The following is a 21,987-nucleotide window of genomic DNA, read 5'->3' as shown; positions in this document are numbered from 1 at the left end:
ATGGCGCCCGAGCGCCACGCAGCGGTGTGGTGTCCTGGGACCAACGTGAATTCCTGCCATTCTGGTGTAAGTGCCCCTTATCCCAGGATAAATGGGCACTTACACTGGTGCAGGGTCACCGGCGCTTCATCCCCCCCCCCACAGGAATGTGTGCTAAAGTACATAAAACTGGACTAAAACTCCTATACAATTGTTTAATATTTCTGCAGCACTGTGTGCTATACATCTGTAGATCATCAAAATGAAATGGCCCTTTTCTATCTGTATCAGCCAGTACCTCTGGCTTCCATAATTTTGGATATACTGAAGTTCCTGTACCATTGCATCCTTCTTCTAGAGGATGTGTGGATGCTGCTGCTTTATTTTCTGGCATAAACCTAAATAGATACCACTCCTTTCTGATACTGAAGGCAAAATGTTACTCATGGGGATACTTGTAAGCCATGGGGTGGAATGCTGCCCCTAGCACCAGGCTGCTCAACCTTCATAGACAGGGATCCTTTGGGGAAACTCACTCTATTTCTATACACACAGGGAGCAATCCTAAACAGGTCTACTCAGCATCCTATTCAGATCTGCTCAATGGGGTTTACTCCCAGGAAGGAGTTGTTTGGATTGTACTGACAGAAACATTTCACCTTACAATTGGAGACTATACCATGGTGGCCATATTATTAGTAGATGTGTGTGGGTAAGATAGAGCCATAGATGAAATAAGAAGGCAAGGTTTGGGGAAAAAAAGAGTTGTAGCGGGCAGAAAATGTATGTTTTTGTATACCTGATGTAAAGTAGCTGCTTTATTAATATCAATTATGTAATGCACTTCCTTAAGGCCCCAAACTGCAAGCATTTCCAGTTTGGTACAGAGGTAACCTTTATCACTTTAAAAGGTCAACATTATCACTTTAAAAAAAAGAAGGGGGAGAAACCTATGATAGACAGAAAAAAATTGCTGAGCAACAGATAGGGTTTCCAGGTCCATCATGAGCGGGAGGTTTTTGGGACGGAGCCTGAGGAGGGCGGGGTTTGGGGAAGGAGGGGACTTCAATGCCATAGAGTCCAGTTGCCAAAGCGGCCATTTTTCTCCAGGTGAACTGATCTCTATCGGCTGGAGATCAGTTGTAATAGCAGGAGATCTCCAGCTAGTACCTGGAGGTTGGCAACCCTAGCAACAGAGGTTGAAAGGTGTTTATCTGACAACTTGTAGGTATTACAATATTATACAAAATAGTAGTAACATAAGTACAAAGAAATTGTGAAACACCTATTGCAGTCTACATATAATGAGCAAAAACAAAAGTGTAAATACTATAACACAGAACCACAACAGTGACAGGTCTGCCGGCTAGTAGCCCATTTCGAAATCTCTTCTTCAGACTGTAACTGTAGCTATCATTAGAAATGAAGCAATTCTCCTTTATGAAATATAGGTAGTATAAGACAATGACGCCATAAATTCATTAAACAAATGTGCAGTGTAGAAAGCTAAAGGCTGAAGTCTGTCGCTCAGCAATTCCCCCCCCCCATCTTTAGCTCTTTCCCAGAATACCATAAAAATGGGAAATAGCATTGTTATCATCATCAGTAAAATAGGCTAATTGTACCACATTTACAGACTTAAATGTGTATTCTGGATTACATATATCTGTAAGTAGCACTCTTTGAAGAGTCAACAACATGCTTATGATTTCCTAACCACCCTTAATTTTCTCTTTCTCTAAATATAGTTTCTATTGTTGTGGTATGAAATTGAAATTTGCTGGTTTTCAAGAAAATAGTCTGTTGAGGGTAGTGCATGGGTAATAGATACTGTCTCTTTTATGTAATTGGTAATACAGTTTTCTGTATAGTCTTAATTCCATTTTAATGAAGCTTCTGTTTGTGCTGTGTAAACAGGCTAGATTTTGAATACAGAAGGAATCTTCAGGTTTTAATAGCAGCTTTACTTCTTTCTGAGCTATGTTGAAGTTAACCTTGGACAATAAGCATGTATAAATATGCAATTTTCCAGGTATTTTAGTTTTCATACATATTTGTTGTGTTTTCGTCCCTCCTATTTTCTTTGCTAGTTTTCCCATATAATTTCCTTTTTATAGCTTTTTTACATCACTTTCTGGTATTTCTATCATATCTAATTCTACACTATTCATACTATACACCATTTATACACAAAAACTGGTATCAATGTTAACATTAATTTTACTGTCAAACATATTTATTTTGGTTGAGGGGGGGGGGAATCACTGCAATTTCATCCTGAACACCAAGGAACCATAAAAGAAACTCCTTCTTTCAAATTGAACCATTAACATGCCTAGCAATATCTAGAATGATTTCATGTCTTCATACCCAGAGCATCGCTTCATTGTCACAGTGTACCATTGGCTGTAGTGTGTGTGTGTGTGTGTGTGTGTGTGTGTAGGGGGAATATAGAAGAATACCTGTTCTGTCATTAGTTTTCTCTTATGTTAGAAGGATCATATATAAAGCATTACTAAGACATCTAGATTTTCATCCAAAAGAATCATATCCTTACATATATTATACCTGGAAAATTTCACTCCTGACTCTTCCCAGAAGAACATTTTACTTACTCCATGGAAACACTGAATGAGTGAATGGATGGATAGATGAATCAGCTGAAGAGGGGAGGGGCTCAGTGGTAGAGCATCTGCTAGGCATGCAGAAGGTCCTAGGTTCAATCCCCGGCATTTCCAGTTAAAGGGACTAGGCAAGTAGGTGATGTGAAAGACCTCTACTTGAGACCCTGGAGAGCCACTGCCAGTCTGAGTAGACAATACTGACTTCAATGGACCAAGGGTCTAATTCAGTATAAGGAAGCTTCATGTGTTCAAGAGTAAGTCTCTTCCCAGAATAATATGTTTGGTATGCTTTAGATATTATATCTTCAGCCTAAAATCTGCCTTTTTATGGGTTTGTCCCATGGTGCCACTGTAACATCAGGGACTGCTGACACATGTGTGGATCCTTCCTAACTGATCATCTTCCCTAGTCCAAGGTGGCTGGCATTTAGATCCACATGGTTAGTTACTCTCTCCCACCCAGAATCAGGTCTTTATATACTGCTTCAGTGCCACCTGGTGAACCCACTGAAAATTAGGTTCTGTACTGCTATTTTTATTTCCTTTTTTTTAGCAAAGAGATGTATCCTGTGGCATATTGAAGACTAAAACCTTTGGTTCATACCTACAGAGGTGGTAAATGGTGTCATGTAGCAACAGTGGTTTTTTTAATTCATCGTAATATCAGTTGTAAACTGGTTGATAGAGGCACAAATGCTTGATCATGCCAAAACCTTGTTCATATAAATCCCCCTCACTTTTTATCAAATGCAAAATAATTATGCAAATGGGGCATCCGCACAGTTGAGTGTTAGTTCGGAACACCCAACCGGATGGAGGGAGGAACTCTACCATATGAAGCCTGCTGTTAGTCCATTATGAAGCAGGCCTCAGGATGTACTCCAGAGAGCTTCTTTAGATATCTTCAGGAGTTTGTATTCACAAGAGTAATTCTCACACTTCTCGTCCCCCTCTTCACATTTGTTGTGGTGTTGCTGAACTTGCTTTTGAAACTTCCTCACATTTCAGAGGTAGCTCACTGAATGGTTTGTGTGGGGATGCTGGGGCCAGATTTTGAATAAGACAGACTTGGAACTGTCTGTGTCATGATTGTATGGATCAGGCCATCAGGGTGTAACTAGCCTTATTAGAATACTTCATCACATGGACAGTAAAGTAGTGAATTCATATTGCCAAATTAGGTAAGGTACAAGAGATGGCTGAAAGGTTCTTAGCCAAATTGATTTGGAATTAGGCTGAGGACTTTTTAGCAACCCCCTGGGAGGGAAGTGACAATGTAGCTTTACTGATATGTTAAAGTTCTGAATAAAGAAGAAGAAGAGTTGGTTTTTATATGCTGACTTTCTCTACCACTTAAGGAAGAATCAAACCGACTTACAATCACCTTCCCTTCCCCTCCCCACAACAGACACCCTGTGAGGTAGGTGGGGCTGAGAGAGCTCTAAGAGCTGTGACTAGCCCAAGATCACTCAGCTGGCTTCATGTGGAGGAGTGGGGAAACCAACCCGGTTCACCAGATTAACGTTCGCCGCTCATGTGGAGGGAGGAATCAAACCTGGTTCTCTAGAGCCCACCACTCCAAACCACCACTCTTAACCACTACACCAAGCTGGCTCTGAGTGAAAAAAATAACCAGGCACTTGTGGGGAGGAAGAATTGCCTACAGGTGACTATGTGAAACAGACCTGTGTCAAAGAGCTTCAACCAGCCTCCACCAGTTGGGCTGCTTTGGTTTAGTCAAAAGTTTCCCAAAAGGGACAAAACATTAAACTCCAGGCTTTCACCCCAAGTTTAATGGATAGCTGCCACCAACCCTGGGGTCCAAAGGGTGAGCCTCCAGGCAAGGAGTCCAGGGTACCTCCAGCCAAGCTCCAAATTCAGTGTAACACTTTTCCTGCCAGGCGGAGACCTAGCCAGGACTGTGCACACTTCCCAAAACTGTCTCAGGTTTTTGGTAGGTGGTTTTTACACTCACACAAGGCACTTAGAATTTAGGCTTGGAATCCCAAAATCAAAAGACACAATCCATTTAAGGCTAACAATTTATTTATAAGGTTTATGCTGGTTTACAGGAAAGAAAAAGGGTTTCATGAAGTGATAGGCAATAAAATAATAAACTATTTAGCATAGCTAACTAATACATTCAAAAGCCTTCTTGATTCAAAAGGATTGGCAAAGGTTTCTTGCATCAGGTTTTATAGTTACCAACTTCCAAAGATGCTTCCAGCATTCAAGAGTTTCAAAAGATTGTCCAAAGGTTTCTCCAAGCAGGTCAGCTTGACCAGAGTTTCCCCCTCAAGGGTCAAAATCAAATGGGTTCTGATGCCGCCAGCACAGCTCTTCTGCTGTACCCCAAAGCGTGCATGATTTGCTTAGGACTGGTCTGTCCTTATATTCGCTTTCTCAAAGGGATGAGCTCATAGAAGCCAATTGAGAAAACGAAAGCAATTAGCTGGTGATTAATCGCTTGGTCAGAAATGCTGACTCTTTAATTGATGTGTTCAGGTGAGGAAGCTTACAGAACTACCTGCACCTGGACATTGTCATGATGGCTGACCGATTAGTTACTATGGCAATGCACGGTCTTGCATTCCAAAAAGGGGAGAGAAAGGTTTAACGAGAAGCAGCTGGCTGCCTATCTTGTTCTCTCCACAAAAGCAGTTTTCAAAAGGAAACTTATTTTGCTGGTCTAAAATCCCAATAACACAGAATTCATAGGCCTCTAGGCCTGAACCAAAAGAAATCCTGCAATCCAAGAAATTGAGGGACCTCAGCTTCTTGACAACCTGGAATCCACATATTTGGCTGTTTACCTCCCTGTCCTCTCCTGGTTAGAATGTGTGAGTGAGAGAGTCTGACAGCTGCTTCCAGAACACAACTCTTGTTTGGAAAGATGTGTCCTATTTGGCTGGATTTTCCCAGTCTCTTTCCCTCTTTCTCCTTCACTCCTCCCAATATCACAGAGAGCTCAACCAAGGGTAAAGGAGAAGTTCAATACTCTATGATTTCCTCAGTTCTTAAAATCGGGAGCACTGATTATTTTCTGCTTCTTCCCCTCTGCCAGGGAAAGACAGAGAAAACAAGAGGAAAAGTGTCCGAAAGAAATTCAGGTCCACTCTATTTGACTGACAGGGCAAAGGCAATGGAGCCAGTTTCTACATTTCTTTCCATCCTGTTTTGTTTGCTTTGTTGAGGAGAGAAGAGACAGTTGATCTAACCATTCCATTCCACTCGCCTGGGCTAACAACACCTGGTCGGTCCTAGAGTTTTAAAAGGGAACACGGAGGGTGTGTGGTTGTGTGTAGGTAGTATTTCTCTTCCTTTATTCCAAGAGAGAGAAAGGATTGTTGAGCTACTTGGAATGGGCAACCTCCCATTCTCTGATTATTGCAGTGCTTTGAGAAAACCTTCATCTTTCATTTTGCAATTTCATAATTTAATTCCTCTGGAAAGCTTGTAAACCAGCCATCTGACCAAACCATCTTAAAATGCAGCATACTCCTTGATGGCCAAATTCTGTGCCATCACTACTGTGTCACAAATATGCCCACACACACACAAAAAGGCAGTGATAATGTTTTATGTTTAAAGTACTTTATGTCTGAGGGTTATTTATGTCTGAGGGTGGTTTTCTCAGCACATTTTCTCATTTTTTGTTTGAAAGCCAAGTGTGAATTAGCTGTATTTCATAGCAAGGGGTGGTGGTGAATTATCACAGGAGTTGAGCAATCAGAGCTAGCACATGTCATTTAGGTTTCAGTGTGAAGGGTAGAGGTAATTTCAAATTTAAGTCAGTGGAGAGTTTGTATCATTTTAATGAGGTGCCTTGGATGGGTTAAGAGCTGTAAGGGAAGGCAATGAAGAATTTCAGAGCAAAGTCTGCCTTTGGTGTTCTCATTCTTCTCAGCAAACAGCGACACAACTCTTTCTTTAAAAAGAAAAGGAACGGCTGCCTTTTCGGATTCTGAGGGGCTTGCAGGGAGCATCCGATACAGAAAAATGAGGCGGGGTTTGACCTGTTCATTTGCATTTGTGAATAGTATCTAGCATAACTCACTGATAAGTTATTAAATTAGGACTCATTGTGAGGTTCTGAGTAATCCAGTTATAGTTGGTCACATTGTCCTCAAAAGTTAATTATGTAAAATTAAACATAAAATCAACCTTTTGATATATAGAGGGTATCGTGAAAGATATGACGATAGTGAGGAAAAGCTATACAGCTCAGCTCATAAAGATTTCCTCTTTGGCTGTGTTGCCATTTTGGAATTGCTTTTTTCCCCTCTTGCCTTGGCACATTTTTCAGCTTATATAGACCAAGCCACTCATGCATGAGTTGGACTTTTCTACATGTAAAGTTATTTAAATCTGAATCTTAGGTCACAAGCTCTTGAATTCAGAATGCTTGCTGATGTGCTTCTACCACAGTGGCTGTGTTTTTGGTAAAAATAATTGCTAATGTTTATCCAAGCACTGGCCAGTAAGGCTGTTGTATCGTAGTTTGTTTATTAAATATATTTATTAAAATATTTCATCTCACCTTCCCTTCAAAAAAGAGAGGTCCAACATAGATATTTGCCCTCCAACTGTAGCCTCGAAGCCAGGGGATCTTACAGGCAAGAGCAAAGTTGTCCAATATATCCTTTCTTCACCTCCGTTCTTCTCCTGGTGGCTGATTATTGTGCCAGTTTAAAATTGTCACTACTTCTTCCTTGATTGGTTGGAGGTGTTCGCAGCCAATTGGGGAGCATGTAGCAGCTGATATCTCTCTCACTTATTCAGAACGAGATGCAGTATTAGGAAATAACCTGATGAAGCATCAGGGCAGCGCTTCCAGATTTTACTCAGAATTGGCTGCATGACAATGCCATATAACCAATCAGATCTTACTATAAAACAGTATCACTAAATAGTTTATTTTAACTAAGAGACAGGAAGCGTTAGACTCCCTCTAGAAAGGGCAATGGTCACAGGTGGAATATGGGAAAGAAAAAAGAGAAGAGTGAAAATCAAGGTTTTGTGTCCGCTCCATAGTGAAGGGTAACATAGTCATACAAGGAGTGTAAAACTAAATTCCAGTGGCACCTTAAAGACTAATATTTATATCAATATGAGCTTTCATGAGTCATAGCTCACTTCTTTAGATACGCGGAGGGAAATCAAACTGGGAATTCTATTTAAAGGGAAGATTACAATGAGGGCAGAGAGGATAAGACAGAGAGATGGGTGTGAGAGGTGGGTCTCATTCCCCCCGCCTCTTTAAATAGAATTTCCAGTTTGATTTCCCTCCTCGTATCTTAGGAAGTGAGCTGTGACTCATGAAAGCTCATATTGAAATAAATGTTGTTAGTCCTTAAGGTGCTGCAGGACTTTTGTTTTATTTTGCTGTAGGAGACTAATGCATCTACCCTCTTTGCAATTATACAAGGATGACAGAGACAAGAATAAGAAGCTTGCTCTTTAATTTGTTGGTTATGAAAGACTGGTGCAATGTCCGAATGGAAATGTGGGATTGGTCAAAGGGGTGCTGAAAGTCATGGCATTTTATATGGTATAGAGAAAGAATAGAAATCTCTGAGAGGGCTCCAGTAAGAGAGAACTAAGGAAAATCTTACTCCATGGAAACACTGAATGAGTGAATGGAGCTGAATCAGCTGAAGATAATAAAAAATACAAAAACCCAAAACCCTAGGTAGTCCAGCAGGTGGCAGTGTATTTATTAATTTATTTATTGACTTTGTTTATAGCCTACCTTTCTCAATGAGACTCAGGGTGGATTACAAAGTATCGAGCATAGTTCAGACAGCACAAGACGGGGTGTCAAACATACGGCCCATGGGCCGGATCTGGCCCCTTGAGAGCTCTTATCTGGCTCTCGAGCCAGCTGAGGCAGCCACCCCTCCCTCAGTCCTAATCTGGGCTGGCAAGGCAAGGGTCATTTATGTCATATCCAGCCCTCATAACAAATGAATTCGGCACCCCTGGCATAAGACATCCAATAAACAATGCAATAGTACTAGGATTAAACAAGTAGAAAACAATGAAGACAAAAAAAGCTATCTAAGGCATGACATAATGAGATGCAGAAAGTAGATTACAAAGGCAGAAGATAATGCAGTAAAAGCAACGTGATACACATGGTAAACATCACAACAGACTCTAATCCTATTCCCTTCTAAAAGCGTCCTCCTGAGTTGTTCCATTTTACAACAATTCTAATCCCCTTATAAAAATGATCTCCTGAACATTTCTGTCTTGCACATTCTGTGAAATAACTGAAGTGTTTGGGCCTTCCTGGCCACCTCAGGCCAGCCATTCCAAAAAGTGGGAGCCACAACAGAGAATCCATGTGTACGGGCTGTTGTCAAATGTTGCCATTTGCAGGGTGGTACCTTCAGTAGGTTTTGCTCAGATGAGCCAAGCTCCAGCAGCAGAGCATGGTAGGAGAGGCAGTTCTGCAGATATGTGGGTCCAAGGGCATGAATGGGCTTGAAAGTAATGACCAATACATCTGAACTCAGTAACAATGGAGTGGTTGCAGAGTGGTTGTGAATGGTACACCTAGCTCCTGATAGCAACCAAGCGGTGGTGTTCTGGGTCAATTTGAGCTTCTGACTTTAAGCTCAGTCCTATGCAGAGTGCATTACAATAATCCAGCCTTGAAGTTACAGTGGCATGGATCCACATGGGCTAGGGTTGCCAGGTCCCTCTTTGCCACCGGCGGGAGGTTTTGGGGGCGGAGCCTGAGGAGGGCGGGGTTTGGGGAGGGGAGGGACCTCAATGCCATAGAGTTCAATTGTCACAGCGGCCATTTTCACCAGGTGAACTGATTTCTGTCGGCTGGAAATCAGTTGTAATAGCTGGAGCTCTCCAGCTAGTACCTGGAGGTTGGCAACCCTAACATGGGCAGATTGGCTAAGTCAAGATAGGGAGCCCTTTTCTGGGCTAAATGAAGATGGAAGAAAGTATCTTTTGCAAAATAGGCTGTTTGTTGATAATCTTCCTGAGCAGTGTGAAACTTCAGGAGAGGATTTAGAAGTGTTCTACAGCCTGGACATAGTCACACATGCCTAGATATTATCCTCCTAGATATTATCCTAGATATTAGATTTCAGTCTCATCATAGGGTTTTCAAGGTAAAGGTTGGTCAGAAGTGGCTTACCAGAGCCTTCTTCTGCGCAGTACTAACCAGGGTTAGCCGTAGTGGCACTGCCGTTGTCTACGAAAGATCCTCCGCCAGTGTCACCTTCCACTACTGCTGCTGCCCAGTAGCTAACCTTCAGGGATTCCTCTGCCCCCATCCCCATTGGAACTGCCTGTTCTCTTCTGCGGATGTGGCCATCGATCCCTTAAGGGGGTGGATGCATCTTCGACTGGTGTCTCAGCTGTGACCATTCTGTCTTGAGTGACTCTACTAGGAGTTTAGTCTCTTGATAGAGTCTAGACCCCTTACGGTATTACTCTCAGCTTCCCTGACACACACAAAACCCCTCACTACATTAAGGTGTGCATCCAGAAGAGGGTCATGAGACGTCAAGTGTCACTGGAAAAGACAGTCATGCTAGGAAAAGTTGAGGGCAGCAGGAAAAGAGGAAGACCCAACAAGAGATGGAAGGACTAAATAAAGGAAGCCACAGCCTTCAATTTGTAAGATCTGAGCAAGGCTGTCAAAGATAGGACATTTTGGAGGACTCTCATTCACAGGGTCGCCATGAGTCGGAAGCGACTTGACGGCACGTAACACACACACACACAGATTTCAGTAGCACTCTCTGTATGGGGCTACCCTTGAGGACAGTTCAGAAACTTGTTGGTGCCAAATGCAGCTACAAGGACATTACTGGGGCATGGCGAAATGAAGAACTGCTTCAGTAAAATTGGTTTGCTCTTTGTTTTTGAGTTCAATTCAAGGTGATAACTCGTATCCTCGATATCCTAAGGACCTCCTCCACCTGTTCTAGCTTGCATGACTCTTGACATCCAAGCATGGTGCCTTCATTCAAGAACCATCTTTTACAGAGGATAGTTTGGCTGGGAATCATGGAAGAAGAAGAGTTGATTTTTATATGCCGACTTTCTCTACCACTTAAGGGAGAATCAAACCAGCTTACAATCACCTTCCCTTTCCTTCCCTACAGCAGACACCCTGTGAGGTATGTGGGGCTGAGAGTGCTCTAAGAGAGCTGTGACTAGCCCAAAGTCACCCAGCTGGCTTCGTTTGGAGGAGTGGGGAAACCAACCCGGTTCATCAGATTAGCTTCCGCCACTCATGTGTAGGAGTGGGGAATCAAACCCGGTTCTCCAGATCAGAGTCCACTGCTCCAAACCACCGCTCTTAACCAGTGCACCACGCTGGAAGGGCCTTTCAACTGCTGCCCCAGACAGTGAGATACCTTTCCTGAGGAAGAAATTGGCAACATTTCTTCTCTGCTGGCCTTTGAACTAAATGGAAATATGGGATGGAACTTACTGTTTTTAACTTGAGCCCACCACAGGGGTGTCAAACATAAGGCCTGTGGGCCGGTTCCAGCCCCTTGAGAGCTCTTATCCGGCCAGCCGAGGCAGCCCCCCCCCCCGACTCTTGATCTGGGCTGGCAAGGCATGACCTGGCCCAACCAAGTAACATTTATGTCGTATTCGGCCTTTGTAACCACTGAGTTTGACCTGGCCTAACACTGTATAATACTTTTACTTAATTGCTTTGTATTTAAATCCATTTGCCAAGCCAACTTGAGGAACCAGTGATTGGAAGGGTAGGCTGTACATATAAATGAATATATGGTATGCTCTGTTGGCAAGAGGAAGCATCATTGTTTAACCCCATGTGAGTGAAAACTGTGACCTTGAAGAGCCCCTAGAGTTCTCTTCATGAGTTTTACTGAAGATATATAAGGAATCCGTGGCAGATAAATTGCTTGGAACGGATACTGCCTAAGCAGAGAGTTTGAAATCTATTTTTTTAATGGGAGTATTACTTAAATGGAAATAACTACTTGTAATGTATGAGGTGCACTTAAACAGTTATGTAAGAACAGATGTTCAGAGGATGACATAACATTCTCTATTAGCAGGGTGTTCTCATACCTTGTGATTTTTTTTTTTGCTTTATTTACTTCATTTATATCCCACCTTTCTCCTCCATTTTATTGTTAACTGTAAGCTGGCCCAGGCTAGCCTGATCTCGTCAGATCTCAGAAGCTTAGCAGGGTCAGCCCCGGTTAGTATTTGGATGGGAGACCACCAAGGAATACCAGGGTGTGCAGAGGAAGGCACTGGCAAACCACCTCTGTTAGTCTCTTGCCATGAAAACCCCAAAAAGGGTTCGCCCTAAGTTGGCTGCGACTTGAAGGCACTTTACACACACACACACAAGCATGTGAGGTAATTCTGAGAGTGACTGACCCAAGGTCACCCAGCAAACATTTGGGACAGTGTGGACTGAAGCCTAGGTCTGCCAGATTGAAATCTGACACTCTAACCCAGAGGTCCCCAACCTTTTTGAGCCTGCGGGCCCATTTGGAATTCGGACGTGGCATGGTGCGTGCAGCAAAGTGGCCGCCACAGGAAGTAGAGCCAGCCACAAAATGATTGCCACAGCTGCACTTCAGTAATTCCATGTAAATCCTTGTGCTGTGATGGCAGCTGCTGCCAAAGCAACATTTTTTTAAAAAAAAAATCTGCACAGCCAATGAAATCTCCAATAGGAAGAAGAAGAAGAGTTGGGGGATTAACGCATGGGCAGAATGTTCTTGATTCGCTCCTCACTTATCTCACAATATTTTATTCCGAGACAGGATAGTCAAACGCATGACGCGCTAGTCCATCCCACTATAAGTCCGAAGCAAGTAGCTGCTGGAGGCTCCCCGTACGTTTGAGCCACCCATATAATGTGGGATAGTAGTGGAGTGACCGCCGTGTCATTGCCCAAGGATTGGCTGAGGGGTTATCCAATCAAAGGCCGATTCTCCCCTTTTTTTCACCAGGGTTCCAGTATACCATCGTGATGGTGTGAAGCACCCCCCTACAGGGCTGGCCGGGGGGGCGTCTGTCTGGCCTAGAGAGGGTCGGGGCTTGAGGCGCCTCTTCAGCCTCAGACCAGTCCAAGGGAGAGTCTGAGCTTTCCTCTCCCTTGGAGGCTACCCAGGTGGCTCTATGCTCAGCCAGCCTGGGTCACAGCCTGCTTCCTCCCTGGCTACTCTTCAGGCCAGAGAAGCTCCGCCCCTTCCACCCTCTGCCCTCCCCCCGGAAGTCCATAAAAGGAGCTCTCCTTCCCCGGCACGTCACTTCCCTTCCTAGCCAGCAGCGCGGCTCACACCTGCCCCGCCCTTGCTCACCCGCAGCTCAGCTGTTTGCCAGGGCTGGGAGATTGAAGAAAAGGAGGTTAGTAGCAGGCTAGTCGTGTGATTACACGCACGCCGGCGTTCCAGTAATGTAGCGAAATAAAAAAAGTAGCGGTTTAGCACCGAAAAGATCGCTAGAAACCAGGGATTGCTTAACCCGGTTTTTTTCTGCTTAAATCGCGCCTAAGGTGGGTCCGATGCGCTGCCCTCGGATGGTCATGCGTTTTGACCACGGGAATTCGCTACTTTTAAGGCACAAAGGCGAGTCAAATTGGCCATTCGTTAAACCCCTTGGTTTTTATATGCCGACTTTCTCTACCACTTAAGGGAGACTCAAACCAGCTTACAATCACCTTCCCTTCCCCTCCTCACAACAGACACCCTGTGAGGTAGGTGGGGCTGAGTGAGCTCTAACAGAGCTGTAACTTGCCCAAGGTCACCCAGCTGGCTTCATGTGTAGGAGTGGGGAAACAAATCCAGTTCACCAGATTAGCCTCTCCCGCTCATGTGGAGGAGTGGGGAATCAACCCGGTTCTCCAGATCAGATTCCACCGCTCCAAACCACCGCTCTTTACTACTACACTACGCTGGCTCAGTCAGTCAGAGGCATTGGTGGGCAAAAGCCCTACCTGGCTCCACCATCTTCCTAAAAACACTTGGCGGGCACAAGAAAAGGTGTTGGTGGGCGCCATGGCATCCATGGGCACCACATTGGAGATCCTTGCTCTAACCACTATACAACGCTGGCTCTTACATAGCTGTCAATTTATGGAAGATAGGGGACCTCACGAATGCACTCTGGTGCTATGTATTTTTGGTTCGTGTTATTAGTGTCTTTATTATGTGGTGCCATATAATTTATATAGCATGTGAACCTTCCTTCGTAATTTCTGTTTGTTGAACCAACATGCTTCTCGACTGCTGAATTTTGTATTTAATTTTGTATTCCTAGTCCTATTGCATTGTTCATTTGCACTGTTTATTGTATATCTTATACTGTGTGAGCACATTGGGTGAAAACGCATGGTCGCTTTAGCCTCCTTTATTCCCTGTTTCAGTCAGGATTCAGCCAGGATCGAACGCATGCGTTTCGCCGAACGTGCGTTCGATCCTGGCTGAATCCTGGCTGAAACAGGGATTAAAGGAGGCTAAAGCGACCATGCTTTTTTGCCCATTGTTGCTCTCATTGTTCAGTTTTGTGTCGTTGTATTAATCACTCACTGCCCTGGCCTATACTGTATGATTACATAATTTTCTTCCTTTCTGTGTACTCTGTAATCCGCCTTGAGTTTCAGTGAAAAAACAAGGCTATAAATAAGATAAATAAATAAATAAAGCTCACTAATAACCAACTACACTAGGTAAATTTAAGTAAGTTAAGTAATCACTTTCCAAAATCTATAGTTCTCTCGAGTCATCCAGTGTAATCCCCCCAGTGAAGTTTTCATCCAGTTCTTAATGGCCTAACATAAGGCGACAAAGCTGAAGGGAAATGAAGATGTGGGATTTTAAATCTCTCTCTCTCTCTGCCCGTTCACTGGTTTGCTAATTTGAAAAGATTCCTGCTGTGCTTCAGGCCATCAAAAGCCGATGGTTTCCTACTCGGTTGTTTTAACTTCTGTGTGAAGTGCGATGGGGCTTAAACAAACATGTGTGGGGGGGCAAAGGCGTATGAAAGCCACTCGGAAGCTTGGCTTGGTGCAGGTGAATATAGCGGCTCGGCTTTTGGTTGGAGCAAGCCCCTTCATAGATGACACACCGATTTTCAGCCTTACTGGTAGTTCTGGCAACTATTCGTTGATCTGATCCGTTGTTTGTTTTACTGTGAGCTAGGGTTCCCAAGTCCTGGTTGGGAAGTACCTGGAGATTTTGGGGGTGGATCCTGAGGAGGGTGGAGTTTGGGGAGGGAAGGGACTTTAATGCCACAGACTCTAATTGCCAAAGCGGCCATTTTTCTCCAGGTGAACTGATCTCTGTCACCTGGAGATCAGGTATAATAACAGGAGATCTCCAGCCACCACCTGGAAGTTGGAAACCCTACTGTGAGCCACATTGGGCCAGCTTTGGGGTGATGGTGGTGAAGGTGGATTATAACTGGTAATAAATAAGTAAACAAACCACACACTCCTGTTCCCATTCCACCTATTTTCTTCCAATTGAGTAGAATTTCATCCCTTTCCTTTCAGTCTCACTCCTGTGCCATCCGTATGGACCTCATCATTCAAAAGCAGAGAGTCTGCCTCAAGGGGGTTGGCCTCCACAAGTGAACTCAGGAGGGGGGTGGGGAAGAAAGCATATACCATTCTGTTTAGTTTGTAAAAGCAGGTTTCCTTTTTAAGGCTGGTTAACACAGATCCCAAAACAGTTCTGAGCTGATGATGGAACAGTACAGTGGGATATGTGTGTGTGTGTGGTGGATAGGGTTGCGAGGTCCCTCTTCACTACTGGTGGGAAGTTTTTGGGGTGGAGCCACATCCCACTGCATTCCTGAAGGTGTCCTAATCTTCCAGAAGGGAGGGCAGGGGAGGATGAAGATGGATGCAGGGGGAAGGGAATCATAGAATCATAGAGATGGAAGGGATCACCAAGTTCATCTAGTCCAACCCCCTGCACAATGCAGGAAATTCACAACTGCCTCCCCCCCACACCCCCAGTGACCCCTACTCCTTGCCCAGAAGATGGCCAAGATGCCCTCCCACTCATGATCTGCCTAAGGTCGTAGAATCAGCATTGCTGACAGATGGCCTCTATGGACTTCAATGCCATAGAGTCCTATTGCCAAAATGGCCATTTTCTCCAGGTGAACTGATCTCTGTTGGCTGGAGATCAGTTCTAATAGCAGGAGATCTCCAGCTAGTACCTGGAGGTTGGCAACCCTAGTAGTGGAGGGAGGGGTGGAGTCCATCCACATATACACATGTATGCATAAACCACAGATTTGTATTGTATTGGCCAATTCAGACTGTCAATGTAGAGAGGACAAAGTAGTTCCCCACTGTTTTTGAGCAGTGGGTGAAAATAATATGAAGCCGCTGATCTAATAGGGAACTTTGATTTGTAGCGTGTCTGTACATGGAAGGTTGCATGTTTTTCTCCGTGATGGATGACTTTTCCCTTTCCTGCGTCCCTCTGTCACTCTGTCTGTCTATCACAGGGAAAATTTACCTGCGCTCAGCACAAAACTGGAAATGGTAGAAGCCAAAATGTCTCTCCCCCACACACACACACACAAACATGTATTTGGGAGCATGCAGAAATGCTGAACCTAGAGAAAAAACTACTACAGGAAATTGCTCACTTGCAAGCCATTAACCTTCTTGGGATTTTTTCCCCTCCCCTTCCCCATCTCTCCTGGCTTTTTTTGCTTACAGCAACCACTTGAAAGGAAAGATAGCCAAAACAGCTCTCAACACAGCGTCTCCAGCCACCGCAGCGCACACACCGCTTCGCCCGTCCACAGCACCCAGGTGCTTCCCGACTACCCTGCCACCGAAGCGCCCGCCACAGACCAGCCAGACAACACTGGGCAGAAGAAGCCGGATCCATTCAAAATCTGGGCCCAGTCCAGGAGCATGTATGAAAGCCGACGTAAGTGTCAGATGCGACCTTTTCTTGTTCTGGGAGCAGCTCTGGATAGCAGCTTTCTCTATTGCTGGAACTAAAAAAGAAAAAAAACCATTTTGTTTGACGGAGAAAATAAACAGGGCTTTTGTTTTGTTCATGCGATGGATTGACTGAAAGCATATGTGGCCAGAAAGAGGTTGCAGTGGCCAAGGTTAGAGAACCACAATGGTGAGAAGCTACAGAGATCAGCAAATTATACGTTGTTTACAATTGGGTTTTTTGTCTGTGATGAAAAAGGAGCGTTGATTGCCTACAGTTAAGTGGATTTACAGCGTAATTGTCAAAAACAATAGGCAAGTGCTTTCGGTATTACAAACCTTTCTTTATTTCATTCTCTTCTGCTTACTTTTGTCTTTTTCTTTAAAAACAAACAAATCAAATGTATATAGAATGAGAGATTGCCCAAATATCTTTGCAAGTAGTTCGGCGCCTTCCATCACTTGTGATTTACAAAAAATTCAAGTTTGCTGTCCCAGTCCTGAAAAGTACTTTACTAGGGAAATAACAGTCATATGGAATTGGGCCGCTCATAGGAGTGCCACCTTTTTTCTGTTCCTTTTTGGTTATTTACTGTAGTCCTTTTTAAACTTTCAGCAACTCCTGTTGTCCAAAAACAGGGAGAATTTCACTCCGTTATGGAAAAGATGTAATTTCCTAGCTGATGCCCTGTGCTGCCAAGCCACTCTGGCTGTTACCAGTATGTGCTGCTCTAACCACGCAAAAGCCAGATAGGTGCAGTAAGAAGCTTTTATTCCAGTTATTAATAGATACATTCTATTACTGTAATAATTCACCAGGTCTTTGATTCTGCTCCAAGAGTACGAAATGGATTCCAATCCACGCCCTTTCATGCAAAGAGAATCACCTTCTTCTTCTCAGTTATATTCTGCAGAGCATTGGTTAGATTTTTAGAGTCTGTTGGGCATTCTGAAGGATCGAGCTGCTCTAAAGTACATGCCAAATAATGCACTTTCAATCCACTTTCAGTGCACTTTGCAGTTGGATTTTACTGTGTGAAACAACAAAGTCCACTTGCAAATGATAGTTAAAGTGCATTGAAAGTGCATTATTTAGGATGTGTGAAAGCACCCTAACAAAATTTCTGGCAAGGTATGAGCTTTCGTGAGTCACAGCTCACTTCTTCAGATTTCACTATGAGGCAGGAACTTCCAAACTGAAAATGCATCAGAATAGCATGTACTTTTGTGTTTCCACCACTTCCTCTCCATTTCTTTTTGGAGATGCAGCGGGTGTGTACAAACAAGCGCTCTCTCCCAGCTTCTGCTTGCCTCAGTTATTTTTGCAAGGGAATTTTAAATACTTTCTCTCACTGATCTTGTACTGGCCTTTATAATCCATGTTCACATATTAGCAATGTTGTGCTCTTAGGAATGCGGCCGCCACCATTTTCTAGTTCAGCAGAAGCTGCACCCTCCCACACACACACACAAGTAAAGAACACAAATGTTGGGTTTCTGTTTGGTGCTCAGCTACTGCTACTGATCACCATCAAGACTGGTTTGTTTGTTTGCTTAGCTTCTGAGATCTGAGGAGATCCGGTTCACCTGGGTCATCCGGGTCAGGTCTGGGGCAATTTACGTTTTTAAATAAGCATGAAACCAGAAATATATATATATATATTAATATATTCATGTATAAATGATCTATAATTTCTGTTCTGAGGCCAGGTTAATACCCACCCAGCTACCAGTAATTCTCCAAAACATAGCCAAATTTACAGCTCTGTTACTCAGATTAAAATGGCTGTTTTCCATGTTACATGCCTGGGAACCCTATTTACAAGTGGAAAACCAAGGGTTAAGGTTCTATGAACTGTGAACATAAAGAGTTTGTAGAACAGATCCCTCTTAGAGGGGTTCCTCAGTGGAACAGGCTTCCTCGGGAGGTGGTAAGGTCTTTTTCCCTGGAGGTTTTTAAGCAGAGGCTAGATGGCCATCTGTCAGCAATGCTGATTCTATGACCTTAGGCAGATCATGAGAGGGAGGGCATTTTGGCCATCTTCTGGGCATGGAGTAGGGATCACTGGGGTTGTTGGGGGTGGGGAGGTAGTTGTGAATTTCCTGCATTGTGCAGGAGGTTGGACTAGATTACCCTGATGGTCTCCTTCCAACTCTATGATTCTATGATTCCCTTCCTCCTGCATCCATCTTCATCCTCCCCTGCCCTCCCTTTAAAATAACTATTCTGGAAGATTAGGACACCTTCAAGAAAGCAGTGAGATGTGGCTGCATCAAGAAAGGGAAATGGGCAGCAATTGCCCCTTCCCTTGCATGAGCACTTGCTACTTATGAATGGTGGGAAGGGCAATCCCTTATGACCTCCCTTTCTTGGTGCAACCCCTCCAGGACACTCTCCATCCTCCAGATACCCTCCAGGTATCTGACAAAGTATCTGACCCTGGGAAGCTAAAATGACTAAACTGAGGCTATCGTACTTTGGTCACGTTATGACAAGACAAGAATCACTGGAATAGACAATCATACTAGAAAAGGTTGAAGGCAGCAGGAAAAGAGGAAGACTCAACAAGAGATTGATTCTTTAAAGGAAGCCACAGCTCTCAGTCTGCAAGACATGAGCAAGGCTGTTTAGGATAGGATGTTTTGGAGGACATTGATTCATAGGGTCACCATGAGTTGGAAGCAACTTGACAGTGCTTAACACACAAGCATCTGACAAAGGGAGTTCTGGCTCATGAAAGTTTATACCCCTGGGAATCTTGTTGGTCTCTAAGGTGCTATGGATTTAAATCTAGCTGTTCTAACGCAGACCACCATGGCTGCCCTCTGAAGGGTTCTCCAAGACATTTCCCGCTCAGTTCTTGAGGGTCTCCCAACATCCACAAACAGCTTTATTGAGTTGTGGGCCCCAGTGGCTGCAGAGGGATGGAGACAGAGGGAGAGATCATTCTGTGAACGTATTCTGCTTAGATATTTGAGTGAGAAAAAGAAATTTTTGAGCCAGAAATTGTTTATTCCTTTCAGTGCATGGCCAGTGCTTAGCAGCAATTGCATGTTTAATTCCCCTTCTTTAAATCTAGGGTAACTACCTTGTATCTTAATATCACAGCATTTTGTGTTTCTTTCTCCCATTGGCTCACCATTCTCTTCATTGGCTTACCATTGATTAGTGGTGGGGAAACACATAATGCTATGACACCTGAATCCAGATGAGTTTTTTTTCATTATTGGAGGGAGGGGGGAGCTGGAGTTCCAAATCTGCTGTTTTCAATTGGGGTGGCAGCGGTGTGTTTAATATAACATCTTGTTCCAGCCTTCATTTCACTTGTGAAGGTTTCTCTCTCATACTTCTACCGTATTACAGTTTTTCCACTTTTCCCTTCCACAGACAGCATGCCTGCACTGTCATTGTCTGTGACCCCCTGCAGCGATTTAGTACCAGCTAAACAGTTAATTAGAAATTAGCTAATTAGTCATTAGGATTAGCTCAGCAGTATTAACTCTCGCTGGTTTTGCTTTTTTTTTAAAAAAATGCGCGCAAGAACGTACTGCCGGGCACCGCCGCTTCCAGCTCTCTGTTCCCCTATCCACACCGAATAAGGAAAGTTGCATCATTTTTAGTAATAACTAGAGCTTTGCCTAGAGAGCCAGCATGGTATAGTGGTTAAGAGCAGTGGTTTGGAGCGGTGGACTCTAATCTAGAGAACCAGGTTTGGTTCCCCACTCCTCCACATGAGCGGTGGATGCTGATCTGGTGAACTGGGTTGGTTTCTCCACTCCTCCACATGAAGCCAACTGGGTGATCTTGAGCTAGGCACAGCTCTCTTAGAGCTCTCTCAGCCCCCTCTGCCTCACAGGGTGTCTATTGTGGGGAGGGGAAGGGAAGTGATTGTAAGCTGATTTGATTCTTCCTTAAGTGGTAGAGAAAGTCAGCATATATACACCAACTCTTCTTCTTCTTCTTCCTCCTTCTTCCTCCTCCTCCTCCTTTAAAATGGGTTTTAGAAGCAGGTCCTCTCCTAGGCAGTGAAGATGATACAAGAGAGTCAGTGTAGTATAGCGGTTGAGAGTGGTGGACTCTAATCTGGAGAACTGGGTTTGTTTTCCCCACTCCTACACTTGAAGCCAGCTGGTTGACCTTGGCCTTGTCAAGGTCAACCTCCGAACTCTCTCAGCCCCACCTACCTCACAAAGTGCCTGTTCTTTGGGACTTCTGCTAGGGACGCTGAGCTGAGCACCACGTCTCTTGGGGGCTCCCAAGGGAACCAAGATTCGTTCGAATCTGGGGTGTAATTCTGCACCCCTATCTGATCCTAAATAGTGGATTGGGAAACAGGATTTCCCCTGCTGCCCCTGAAGTGCGGTTTGACCCCCAGTTTTGCTGAGAAAGCCATCGGACGACTCTCGGGATCCTGGATGAGGTCCCGCCTAGCCTGAGGGGAAACCATTGCCGTGAACATCTCTCTGGAATTAGGCTCAGCTCTCCCCTACCTATTACCATCTAAGCAACGATACATAAGCAAGAATACCTACTCTTCTAAAATCTGAGTAAGTAACAAGAACTCTTTTGTTTTACCTGGAATTGGAAGTCCCAAAGGAGTGGAAAAAATATCTATAGAATCTGTATCTCCCCATCTGAGGTTTGGATGACTCTTTGACAATTAAAAACATTGGATAAGCCGGCAGGATCTTAATCAAATTGATCAGTGGATAGACATAACAGTTGGGACCTTTTGAATGACGTGATAGCCACCAATCAGAAACTCAGAAGTGTAAAAGGGAGGGACGCGCAGATTCCCCCCCCCCCACTTCCGGGAGGAGGTTTTTCTGAGTAAACAAATTTTCAAGCAACGTCTTATCCGGAAGCATCAGCTATCGTCTGCCACTGCGAGAATACTACGGGATTTGAGACCGGATGTGTGGCACCACTGTGTAACTGGCAAATACTTCCCAAGTTCCTAGGCAAAAGGAAGGAACAGCAGGCGTGCGACCTTATATCCTGTCCCCCTTAACACCACTTTACAACTCACAACGTATACCTCTCTGGATTTTACAAATTAAACTTCAACAAACTACCAGAAGTAGCAACCATGGAAAGTGAGACTAAATTCATGGATCGACTAGTCTCTCTGACAAACAATATCTACGAACTTGTCAATCGGAAACTGGATGTAATTTCGGAGATCTCAAGGATATAAAAGACCGAATTATGACAATGAGATCAGAGATGAGAGAAGGAAGCTCCCCAAACAACAAACCATTAAAAGAAGAATTAAATTCTGTAAAGGAGATGGAGAGCTATGAAGGACTACCAAAGGATATACATCTGCAAGAAGAAATTGAACCAACCCAATTGACAACTATGTATATGAACGTAAGAGACTTTGACTTTTGTTTGTATGATCTACCTGATGAACTTTTCAAAGTTAACTGGGAGAATTT

At 44.0% G+C, this 21,987-nt stretch overlaps 1 protein-coding gene across 15 annotated transcripts in view; it reads left to right on the top strand.

The window, feature by feature from the left end:
• MAGI1 (membrane associated guanylate kinase, WW and PDZ domain containing 1) overlaps positions 1–21,987 on the top strand; it is a 621,460-nt gene that overhangs the window by 532,740 nt on the left and 66,733 nt on the right. For all 15 annotated transcript variants that reach the window (XM_056867137.1, XM_056867145.1, XM_056867144.1 and 12 more), the window contains one exon: positions 16,315–16,531. In XM_056867137.1, coding sequence (XP_056723115.1) covers positions 16,315–16,531 — 217 coding nt within the window. The remainder of the gene's footprint in view (positions 1–16,314; positions 16,532–21,987) is intronic.

Source organism: Euleptes europaea, chromosome 1 (assembly GCF_029931775.1).
Source record: "Euleptes europaea isolate rEulEur1 chromosome 1, rEulEur1.hap1, whole genome shotgun sequence".
In the NCBI taxonomy this organism is placed as follows: Eukaryota; Metazoa; Chordata; class Lepidosauria; order Squamata; family Sphaerodactylidae; genus Euleptes; species Euleptes europaea.
This window is presented reverse-complemented; position numbering and strand designations above follow the sequence as displayed.